Below are 13,023 nucleotides of genomic sequence, written 5' to 3'. Positions count from 1 at the left end.
TAAGGCACCGGTTGGGGTAACCCACCGGAAGGGCATAGAGGTACAGTCAAAGTGATCCCCTAGGGGTCCCACTTGAGCTCCTCTTCTAGCTCCACTAAGGAGGGAGGAGCGGTGGTCAGGCCATCAGGGACCTCCTTGGGAACAGGGACTGGGGCCATGGAAGCCGGGGGCATGGGAGCAGGATCAGGAACTAGGGAGACAGGAACTGGAGGGTCAAGAACCTGGGGCCAGGGGGACTGGAACCGGATGGTCAGGAGCCAGGGGGACTGGAACAGTAAGACCAGGAGCCAGGAGGACTGGAACCAATGGGTCAGAAGCCAGGGGGACTCGAACCTGGGGGACTGCAGCTGTAGGGTCTGGAGCCGGGGGGACTGTGGCCGAGGGGTCAGAGACCAGGGGGGCTGGGGCCGAGGGGTCAGGGACCAGGGGGGCTGCAGCCGAAGGGTCAGGAACCTCGGAGGGTGGAGCAGGAGCCGCCGGCACAGGGACCTCGGGGGGCGGAGCAGGAACCACGGGTGCGGGGACCTCGGGCGCTAGAGTAGGAACCACAGGCACGGGGACCTCGGGTGCCGGAGCAAAAACCATGGGCGTGGGGACTTTGGGGGGAGGAGCAGGAACCAGAGCTGGAACCTCAGGAGGCGTAGCAGAAAGGGGCAAACTGCTAACCCAGGCAGCGAAGCGGAGGGCTGACAATCCTTGAGTGAAGCGGCAGGCGGCTACTGTGAAGCAGCAGTGGTGACGTCAGACGCGAACACCGCCGGGTTGAGGACTGGGAGTGGCTCCTCCCAACACGCAGCTGGGTAGGACCGAGACAGCCCCTAGGAAGACCTCTAGCATGTCTTCCTGCCTTCGGTTTTTCCACTTCTTCTTCTTCATTTCTGTAGCTGGTGGCGGAGTCTGGGGCACCTATGATAGTTCGGACAGCAGACCATAGGGTAGTCCGCTGTCCATGGCTACCTGCCGCATCATGGACTCCGCAACCCCTTTTCTAAGCCGCTGTAGATTTTTGCACACCTCTTCAGCGAGGTCCTAATCCTCGGACGGGGACATACTCTCCAGAATGTCCCCTGAATGAGAAGCCAGGGCGAGAGCCGCGGGGTCCTCCTGGACCTCGGGCTGTTGTAGCCAATAAATTACCTTGTTAGTGAGGTCGATGTATTCCGCCATACTCAACAGAGAAGTCTTGTTCGGTATTCCGGTCATTCTGTCACGGTTGCGGTTGAGCACGGAGTGGGGAAGCAGGACAGAAGCAGTAGTTGAGTAATGTGCGGATTTATTAGGGAAGCAAGAAAGCACGCTGGCAACATACAACGTTAATGACCAAACTGGGGAAACAAACTTAATGTGGACTGAAATACACCAGACTAATAACAGCAACAAGAAACAGCTGGGAAACACGGGGAATCCACACGAGGTTAACAAGGGGGCCTGGCACACGGAAGGAGCGGACGATTGAGGCAGGACAGAAACAGAGTATAGTTTATGGGATTTCTCCAAAATGTAATATTTCATCACCAGCAGTTATCAAATATTTGAATCCAGTATATTGTCCTATGGATGTACTGGTGAAGTACATTTACAATACATATAATTTATTCTGGAAATCATTGCAGAGCCTCCATTGTGTTCAGGTAACAAGCCCTTTTTCTTAATGTGCAGCCTGCCTGAGGTTGGCGGTTTCTCATTGTTTGCAATTGACCCCAACAGATGATGCACATACTTAATTAACCAATTATGATTCATGAAACCATCTAGCTGAAATATAATTTTGTATGCTAGCGTTTTCCTGTTTTTCTGATCAATCAGTGTGCATGAATTACAGCAATGCAGTAATATCATAACATTTGGAGAAGTTTAAGATGTCAAAATCCTGAGCTCATTCCGCCTGCAATCTGTGGAAACTGCTCTACGGGCAGGCAGCATACAGTACAAACTGATGTTTACAGTTTGTATAAGCATGCTCATTATCTTCCTCTTGTGTTTCTACCAAATCTTTGTTTCCTGGAGAATACTGGCAATTAACAGAACTAACTGGGTAAATGGTGGTGGCGCTGTTGCTGTTATTATTGCAGTTTGTTCATTTCACAAAAAAAACAGAAATGTTCAAATGAAATGTTAAGCATTTCAAGGGCATCTTTTTATGCATTCCGCAAATGCTTTTTTAAAGCGATGTCTAGAGTATAGAGCCAGGCTTCACAGACATTAAACCCAGGATCAAGTAAGCCAGGCGTGAACTCTGCAGCTTTGGAATTTTTCATTTTTATTTAAATCTTTTAAGGCATCATTTATTTGCTGTGTAACAGGGAAATACTTCCTGTATAAATTTGAAAATGCATACCATGAGAAGGGACAAACTGCAACAGCAGAGCATGAATTGTTTGAATCTTAAGTAGGGGTCGTAAGGTGTCGGACGTGGATGGCCCTGCAACTGCATCTATACTGTTACAGTAGCTCTGTAGGCCATGGCTCAGGTTTAGGTGACAGGCACACTTTGCAGCTGTATACCAGTCTGGGGACCTTACATAATAATCAGGCCTCAAATATGCATATACAGATACATATATTTACTGTATATATAACATCTATATATACAGTACTACACAAAAGTCTGCATATGAAATATCTATTCCACATGGGTTCCTGCAGCTGTATGCCTGTACCTATTGTACATACCCTTGGCAATTAGACTTGTTATGTCTGCAACAGGAACATAAAAAGAGGAGTTGGGCTGCATGATTTTATGTAAAATATAAATCACTTTTTTTCACTCAGAATTGAGATCGCACTTTTCTCTCATGATTCCTGAGCGACATATTTCTCTCTTTATTATTTGGCATTACATATTGGCTATATGAAGATGGAAAAATAATATGCAGAGATACACAATACATCGGTTAACATACCGATATTACTGGTTGATATTTATACTTTATCAGTATTGAAATTTAGCAGTACCTGAGCTAAAGACACAAGTACTAAAAGAATGGGTTGCAAAGTTCCAGCTCAAGATATGTTTATAATTTATTATTAAATTTGGCCTGTAGATGGATCTTTTGTTTTTTACTGAATAAAAAATGATTCCGCTAATCTATAATGGCAAGCTCAGCGTGTTTTAGCGGCAGCAACCCCTATTCCCTCACTGCTCCCACTTGGTAAGTGGCGCAGACGTTAGCTGGTTATCGACATCAGCGACATTAGACAAAACTAGAACATGCATTTCCTGACGAAAATGCGTGACTGCAGGCAACATAAAAGTAGAAAGACACTGAGAAAGAAAGGATGAAGGAACGACAAACATTTGTGCCTTGGAGTGTTTGTTTCAGCAGTGGAGTGTTTGTCTAATGCTTTTAATCAGCTGTTGAGTTTATATATAAAGTTTGATTGTCGTAGCTTTAAAACCAAGAGTATAATAAAAATCAATGGATTTATGTGGAACACAAGCACAGTTAATGGGTGGAATATTTGAGAGGTTGGATGGTGTTTCTAGGTGAAAAACTATAGGAGGAGATAGATGCCTCAGTTTTGGGAAGAAGAAAAAAAGTCAAATAATAATAACAAATCACAAATATATCAGTGCGTCACTGAAACAGGACTTTTTTGTGTAACGCAGTTCTGTTACAATACATGGGTCAGTGTGTCCGTGTCTATGGGGGGGCGGGGGTTCAGTATTTGTATCTATTGACTCGATCAATAGCATACATGTTTGGCTATTTAGTAGCTCATCAAGTCAGCTAATTAAATGAGCTGGTGATGAAATTTAACGAATACATGAAATTGCTGAGGCGTCTATGACATCTGTTTTGCGAAATGAATGTGGTGTACATCTAGCCATTCAATAAGATAATTGGTAACACTTTACTTAAGGCCATGTTTTTAGTAATTTATAAACGCATTCATAATGCATAATGATACATTCATAAAGCATTATAAACATATAAATATGGCAGTAAATACTCATAAAAAAGGCATAACACATTATAGCCATGTTTATTATGCATTATGACTGCCTTATGAAGCTCTCATTTATAGTGCACTATAGATACCTTCATAATGCAGTAAAAAGCATCCTGAAGTGTGCCAGAAGACGTGTAGCCAAACAGAACCTGTTCTTCAAGAAAAGTATCTCAGTGCACCTGTACAGTTCCTGTTACGTTATTTTACTTAGTAATTGGGCATTTATCTGTAGCGTAGCCTTTTGAAAAGCAGAGCACAGACAGTGAGTACTTTGCATACATAATTTGAATGCATAAATAGCAATCAATGCATTATACATGATGACTTCTGAATAATTCTGGAATATTTTAAAATAAAAGAATACAGAGGGACTAAGTTCTCCCAATGTGAAAGAGTACAATATCAGATATGTCACAAGAAAACTTTAATTCATGTGCAATTACTGAGTGTTTATACAAGTAATGATGTATAGTAATATTATGTACATATACATTATGTACTATACGATTACTTAAATATCATATGGCTAACCTGCAGTATATGTACAGTTTATCAGATATTAAAATAAATACATTTGTATGTTTGTTTTGCTTTTGTATGCATACTGTACAAACAGTGCCAAATGAAGGGCTGCTTAATGATTCCCAACCACTCATTAAGAATAATTGATACAAACTTTGCTATCTTGCTATCTTATCTGTTTCATATCACAACCTCAGTGCTTCAGGCTTCAAGATTTGTTACAATGTAAATTCCAGTGTGACTGGTGGCACGGCAATGGTACCGCATAAGTATAGCAATATAAAAATCTGTGCATAACAGGCTGACTCTTTCAACATTAATATATAATTATGAGTAGCACATACACCCTACACATACAAACTTTAAGTAAAGAACCACAAGTCGACATGTAGCCCTTTGATTTTAGAAACAAGGTAGCTTGGAAACAACATCACAATTTTCAATTAATTTTTTGTGTGGGCACATACTGGTTTTTGGACAGTCTCAGTAAATACACTCGGCAATTTAAATGCTCTTTTCCTTTCCTGTTCTACATACAGTTCTAATAGCCTTATAGGATAAATGTGAGGCAAATGGACAGTTACAATAATAAATATTTGGAGCTGGAATTCAGAAATCCTTTGGAGTCTATAGGCCTCTACCATCCCCCAGGCCTCTGGGGGCAGTACCCACATGGATCTGTTTGTTTCATATCTTAATATCTTGCTAACATCATAATGCAGCCTTAGGGAAATAAATATGCTCATAACTGCATCACACAGACACAAGAGTGACTGGATCATATTTCTGTACCCATCTTTCCTGAAAGATTTAAAGACAGATAGCAGATTACTCTATTTTTATCGTGGGACCCTTGACAAAATAATGGAAATACTAGCACAAAGTGTTCTAATATGCCATTGGTGCACAGCTTCAATGCATCTTGACATACATTCTACAAGTGTCACAAACTTTAAGGGTGAAGCATCTTTTTCCCCTTGGAAATTACATGAATCTCCAATAGGTGTTCATTTAGGATAAGATCTTGGATAGTGATAGTGTACAGTTTATTTAATATGTGACCACTCATGCCAGATGGATGGGCAAATTGCAGAAGATTGTACTTCATTCAGGAAAGAAATGCTTCACTGCGGTTTGATCACCCTTCACGCTATCTTTGTTTTTGTTGACATATTCATTTACATCAACAAAAATATTGCTGAATATAACTTACTTAATGACATGGTAAATATAGATATCTGTCTATTCAGAGATGGGTACTAATGTACTACACTTACTCCATTATACTCACTTTAGCAAGTTATTTTAACAGTGTATACTTTGTACTCTTACTTGAGCATATCTACAGACAGAAATGCATACATTTACTTCATTACATTCTCTGCATCTGTCTCACTACTGGCTACTTTCTCCCACGTCTTTCACCTTTTGATGATGTCAGTTCAACCCTTGAGCGAGGCCCTTAACCCCCAGCTCCATGGGGGCCGCTGCAGGTGGCTGCCCTTTGCTGCCAAGCTCGCTCTCACCTACATGTGTGTCATAAAGAGCAAAAGCGGGAAGACAAAATGGGAATTTCCCCACGTGTATCTTGAGAGTTACCGCTTTGGTTAAGAGGGAATAATATTCATCTGTTTACTAGCTCAATATTTTAGGAGCCAGACTCACAGAAGTCGTCTTTACAATAAGAGTGGTCAGTTACTGTGTCCTCATCCAATAATATATTAATATAATGTAAAGAATATATTAAATAATATCATATATGTTTCATGATATATATGACAAACATGCATGCAGTTGTAATGCTGATGTAGCAGCATCTGAATATAAAATAGATTCCCTCATGAAAAAAAAATTGTATGGACAATTCCAAATATTTCCAATTTAATTTCATTTTTTGAAAATTGACGGATCTGCCAGCCCCACTGTAAGAATACATAAACATCGGTGCGTGAGCACGCTTGTCAGAAGTTAACTGAATCACCAATTAAATCATAATACTGGGATTCTGCCCGACAAAGTTCTATTTCTATTTGGTTCTATGTAAGCTAAGAAAAACTTAATTTAACAACAAATACTAATTCAGCTCAGATATGGAAAATAGTTTTAATCTATAATTTAATTTGAGATTTGTTATGGGGTAGGAACTGACTTACTTCATTTACCACCAAATCAAATGATGTTAGTCTGACTTGCAAATTTTATGCACAAATTCAGTTGATGCTACATAAAATACAGTTGCTATTGACAGTTAATTAAATAAAATACCTCACAGATGTGTGTGGCTAATGCATTTTTTTTACAATGTAGTGTATTTATTTATTATATGTAATTAAACATCAACATCAATATCAAGATTGAAAAAAAGTTTTAGGTTATTGAACCCAAAACTGGTAAAAACAATGCGTTCATGCGTTGCTTAATCATAGGGGTACATTCTGAGAGATGCACTGTTGTGAGAGCATCTTAGAGTACTTACACAAACTTAGATGGTGTAACCTACTACACACCTAGGCTATATGGGATAGCCTAAATAACGATAAAAAGTACAGTATAGTATATAGCGAGTAACATAGATATTTATTATCATTATCACGTAATATGTACTGTGCAAAATTTATGTGCTATATTTTTACATACGATGGCTGCGACGTCACTAGGCGATTGAAATTTTCATCACTGTCATACTGTATACAGTATGTGGTCTGTTGTTGATTGAAGGTCATTATGTGGTGCAAGACTGTTCTACTATCAAATGTATAATTGGCTGGCTGATAAACAAACGCAAAATGCTGTTGTCGCTTTTCACAAACCTGATCTGAAAATTGATGGTGAAAGAGGGAAGGGATTGACCAGTAACAAGGTGGATGAACATGCTACTGGGAAGCTTGAAAAACCAGACAGAAGATAGGACAACCTGGAAAAAACTGCCGTCTATTTGTTTGCCAGGACAACACATATATGATGGACAACCACAGAAGAAGCTTCCATCTGATCAATTCAAAGAGGATGTGATTTAATACATATACTAAAGGGACTGAGTATAAAAGAGTTGTCCCTTGGCAGTTACAGTGGAAAGGCTGACGGAAAGTGTTCCTCTCTATTCAGCTCGTATACCAGCAGAGTTGGCTCTCTGTCCAGTAAGAGCATGAGTGAGACACTCGTATCCATTTTTCAACTTATTTGGCATCACTCTCATAGATCTTGGCATGTGTCACCCTGTTTACGATCGATGGCACCTCTTACACATCTCTCTGACTCTCTTTCTGCTTCCCATCATTTTTCAGCCCATAAAACGTGATTTTTTTGAATTACTATTGTCTTTAAAAAGTTATAAGAGGCATTATTGCCTCTACATGGGGAAAATAATATACTGAAGTTCCTATGTGTCTCGGGATTTGACTGTGAATCAGGGAAATTAATAGGAGCAAGATGGTTGTAATGAATTAAATAAAAATTCTAATAAATTTAACTGAATTTGAAAAAATAAAAATAAGAATGGACAAGTTATCCTGTTATAGTACCTTAAAAGTGGATCTTTTAAGGATATAATGGTAGTCATATTTTTCAGCATTAAGTAACACAAAGGTCAAGGAGGAGATTATTTCATCCTTCATATGTCAGAAAATGATGTAGAGACACAGATTAAAATGCTGGCCCACCAATCACTGCACGATGCTGAAGCACAGGGGTCTGCTGCCTCTTCTCCACACGCCATTTCAGCAAAGGGCCAAGTGCTATAAGTTAAACACTGCGGCACTGCATTCTGGATACTGTGGTAGTTTTTTTTACGCATGCAAAATTTAGCATTGTGGCTACTGTAACTTCATAAATTCGGAACCATGCTGCACTTTCTCTAAGTGCTAATATGCACATATGTTGAGTTTTGCACATTTTTATATTTTATACACATCTTTATGTTCATAAAAATATCAATTGATTGAAGTAAATTTTGTCAATAATACATAATTCCTGTTGTTAGAGGTATACTGATATGAACGCACAGATCTACATAACATCTCTCTTTCAATATGCCTTACAAACACAAAAACCTTGAAGTCTCGCTACATTTACACTATTACAAGTATAACGTTCAGTATATAATCCAGTGGTTCTTCATTCTGTTCCTGGAGGACCCCCTGCCAGAATGTCTTCATTCCAACCCTACCTTAATCAGGCTCAGATGGTCCTTAATGGGCTAATAACGAACGTGGCAGGTTGAAAGCAGTGTGGGTTGGAATGAAAACATTCTGGCAGGGGTCCTCCAGGAACAGGATTGAGAATCACTGATATAATCTATGTTCCTATTAGTTCTGTACAGTGGAGATTTATTAATAACTTAAATTAAGGAGTTAGTAGGTTTAATAAATTATAGGGTAAATTTAGTGTAACAGGAATTTATTGACGACAGATAAACTTGTGTAAAGTTACTTGTCCATTTATATTAACTGAATAAATGATGAGAATTCTCTTCCTGGGAGAAAACATAATATCTGTCACTGTTAAGCACATATACCATGCAAGCTAGATAGAAGAGTTTTCTTTATCTTTTTTGTCTGTTTGTTTTTTGTTTCTTTTCATAGAAGGAGGTACATGTGAGGTCATTGCTGCTCACAGGTGCTGCAACAAAAACCGAATTGAGGAGCGATCCCAGACGGTGAAGTGCTCCTGTCTTCCTGGCAAAGTAGCAGGAACAACAAGGAACAAGCCTTCCTGTGTCGATGGTGAGTCCCACCCTCCCCAGAGCAAAAAACCAAAGTCTATTATGACAAACATGGATTTTCCTTTTGTAGTTTTGTACAATCCATATTCATCACACTTGTAACCTCAGTAAGTTTGTATTTTATATTTATTACATGACTTAAAATAAGGAGTTAGGAGGTTGAATAAATTATTGGGTAAATTTAGTGTAACGTGAATTTATTGAGGACAGATAAACTTGTGCAAAGAAAAACTAATTCACGAGACCCTTTGGCTGCCAAGATCCTAAGCAATTGCTTACTTATGTCTTATAGTACAACCTCCTATGACTGTGGATTTAATGGTACCTCAGAATGCAGTTCTGACAACATATGTGGGAGAATTTCTCTAATCTGTTTCTATCATAAACGGAAGAACGTAGAAACACTCTCAGCAGGTTGGATGATTGCACTTGTCCTGAGAGATATGGTTTCCTATCAGTCTGTTTATGAGATATAGTCTTATATCTGCTTGTCCTGGTCAAGGACAAGTCTGGATTGGTTCTATCCTGGACCACAATTCTACAAGATTAATTTTCCTGATATAATTTTTTGAACAAGAATATCCCAGATAAATACAGCGGCATCCTCATTCCCTAAGTTTGGGAATGTTTTATTTTTTCATCCTGGTTCCTACACCTTTCCCTAACACGTTGCTTTGACTGTTGATCCTGGATAGGTCGGATTCATACATGGAATCTGTCTGGGGAATGACTAAAAGAAAATGCGTAATTCACCTACCACAGTTTGGATTATGTCTCAAAAAGCATCAAGCAAATAAGACTGAATGGACTGTTACCTGCGAGTTTAAATCTTTTTTATTCTGTTAGTAAATGAGGTTTCTTCACTGCAGTCAGCTATCTCTGGGACCGCAATGGCCCAGATAGATGCAGATCTTGCATTCTTGGTTATTAATGCCCCGTCAGTTTGAGTAATGGTACTAGGAGGACAGTTATGTGCCCATAGGAGAATTGATGGGCTCTGTCCCCGTGACACAACCTGCCAGAAACAATGCATTGGATATACTTTTTTAAATGCAGATAGCTACATTTGGAGAGGGAAAGAAAATGAACGAGGGCAGAAAACTAAGGGGAGGGGGAGGTTTCTCCTTATCTAGAATATTTAAAAGAAATTTAGGACCAGGGTTTTACATTCTACAGCCATCAATTTCTGGGACAAAAACCCTTGTTTAAAGGATTAAAAAATGTATTAGCTTTTACCATTTGACATTATTTTGGCATTAACAAGATAAACAATATGGCCCAAAATACATGTTTTGAAAGTCTGCTGTCTTTGCTGAAGGTTCTGTATGGTGTGTGAATATACTGAGAGGGAAAATATCATACATTTGATATAGATTAATAAATTTGACAAGGGTAACCTTTTTCCATTTCTGTCAAAATAAACAAGACGTACAGTATACCCAGTGAAGACACCATTTGAATTTGGTCAATGTGTACACGATTTACACTTAACTAGCTTAAGATGGGGGTGACATGGTGGTGCAGTGGTTAGCACTGTTGCCTCACACCTCTGGGACCTGCGTTCGAGTCTCCGCTTGGATCACATGTGTGTGGAGTTTGCATGTTCTCCCCATGTCGTCATGAGGTTTTCTCCAGGTACTCCAGTTTCCCCCCACAGTCCAAAAACATACTGGGGCTAATTGGAGTTACTAAATTGCCCATATGTGTGAGTGTGCCCATTGCTTCCATTTTAGTTTTATATTACGAAAAAATGTAAGCTATCTAAATTGTATGCTGCTGTATAAGTTAAATGTATTTAATCTGACCATGGTGGCTTAAGTATAGGATCGATTTTGGCTAATCTGCCATCATCAAGGGCTCTGTTATAACGATCTGAAGCACATAGTCTGAAGCACATGGTCCAAGTTCATTTAGGGTGTGCCCAAAGTCACTTTTGCTAGTGTTCATACAATAATAATAAAGTATATTGTACACTATTATATAGTACTCTATAGTACTGTACACTCTCATATGAAAGAGATTCTGACATTTTAACCTAATTCTCAAGAGATGAGCAATGAAAAAATATCATGTATCAAGGGATGATGAGCAATGAAAATCATGCTTTTTTATCCCTCAAAGGAAGAAGGAAAAATGAAAAGACAAAGACAACTGTTCAAAAATATCTTATTGTTGGTACTCATCAGCCTGTATACACACAGTTTGAAACTTATGAATCATTTCTTTTTTTCGGACCGTTGTGAACCGCAGATACAGGGGTACCGCTGTAATAATTAGCCAGTTTCATTCATCATTACTGTGTTATGGTTAGGGATGTATATGGGAATACAGGACAAATCGCTAGATGGTTCTAGAAAAATTTGTTTTTCAGGGGGCTGAGACAAAAAACAGGGGAGCTGAAGGCTGCCTAAATAGGGTCCAGAACCGCCTTTGGAGTACAGTACTGTATAATAATGTGCAATGTACTTTATTATTACTGTAGTTAATGTCAGTAATGTCTCACTGGGCATCATTTATCAATTACCATAAGTAAGTGCACAAAATTTCACAGCATACATGGGGTCTGAGGATGACTCGCTATAATCCAAGGTGTCAGCGGTAGGTCTTAGAACGTGACACCTGCAGATACAGGGGATGCTACAGTATCTTGATATAAACATTAATGATCTTTCACATTGTAATCTTTTTATTTTTAATCTTTTGCATGTTTGTGCGCTGCTGTGTCGCTGTGTGTGTAACTAGCAGTGTACGCACACTGTACATTCACCCACGTAAGCGTATGTTGCTATCTTGATGACACACTTAAAATAACTTAAATACTGCGTCGCTGACTTTAGACCAGATTTTCGTTGGTGAATCTTGCCATCACTTTCTGCTGTCTCAAGAGCCGTGCACCAACATCTTGTTTTAAGATCGACGCACCCATTGGCGCACAGATGGGTGCAAATGCATTTGCTTTGTAAAGGAGCTCTATTATGCTTTTCTTTTTTTCCCCTTTTCTTTAGTGTTTTATGTAGCATGTAAACAGTCTGCAAAGTCTTAAGGCCCAAAGTACACGGCAAAGGGAGTAACAAGGAGAACAGAAACAACTATTAGCAAATCTCCCTGAGAAATGCCTCATTGTAATTCCAGCCCTTACCATTGTGACATGGTGAGGTCACTTCGTAACATGATTGTTATTGGCTGCCCACCTCCAAAGATCTGTCTGCAGACTGCAAGACAGGGGTGGTACGTGTAAGGCAAGCTGACCAATAAGAGCACACTGGGCTCATCTGGGGTGAGGCTTAATGCTCTAACAGTATTTCAGACAGTTGTAGACAGAGTGAATACAGATGTACAGTATGAGAAAAATTATGTGTTTTTGGAACATTGAAGCATGCAAATCGATTTTAATAGGTCCCAAAAATCAAATGGTGAATGGTGAAAATGAGCATAATAGAGCCCCTTTAAATAAAAGGAAAATGACACCTGCATCGGGCTCATGCTAGCAGGGACTGTGTCGTGCCTGGAACTGCTTTGCACCAGGTGTACGATAGAGCTGCAAGAGTTTGTCACAGAAAGCCAGTGTGGGCATGGTGACTGCATTACCCCAGGTTACCAATCCTGAGCTATTCCCACATACAGTAAGAGAGACTCTGAAGTTCAGAAGATAACTTATGCTCAGGATTGGAGAAGGATTTCAGTAGCTAAATGCCAGTGCTTAAGAAAAAGTTCTTCACATCCTCGATGCTAGTGTGATACATTAAGGTGGCAGGATTAAGGTGTGACGAGAAGGTCCTAATATTCCATTGATGTAGCTCGTGGCGAGGCGTTCAGCCTGTAAGACT

General features: G+C 39.6%; 1 protein-coding gene across 4 annotated transcripts in view; it reads left to right on the top strand.

Annotated features, from left to right (window-relative positions):
- Positions 1 to 13,023, top strand: part of LOC111842271 (chemokine-like protein TAFA-1) — a 134,189-nt gene that overhangs the window by 97,057 nt on the left and 24,109 nt on the right. For all 4 annotated transcript variants that reach the window (XR_011991906.1, XR_011991907.1, XM_023808697.2 and 1 more), the window contains exon 3: positions 9,057 to 9,197. Coding sequence is in view for 2 of the 4 variants with exons in the window: in XM_023808697.2 (XP_023664465.1) it covers positions 9,057 to 9,197 (141 nt within the window). In the remaining 2 variants the exon portion in view is untranslated. The remainder of the gene's footprint in view (positions 1 to 9,056; positions 9,198 to 13,023) is intronic.

The sequence above is a fragment of the Paramormyrops kingsleyae genome, chromosome 6, assembly GCF_048594095.1.
Source record: "Paramormyrops kingsleyae isolate MSU_618 chromosome 6, PKINGS_0.4, whole genome shotgun sequence".
In the NCBI taxonomy this organism is placed as follows: Eukaryota; Metazoa; Chordata; class Actinopteri; order Osteoglossiformes; family Mormyridae; genus Paramormyrops; species Paramormyrops kingsleyae.
This window is presented reverse-complemented; position numbering and strand designations above follow the sequence as displayed.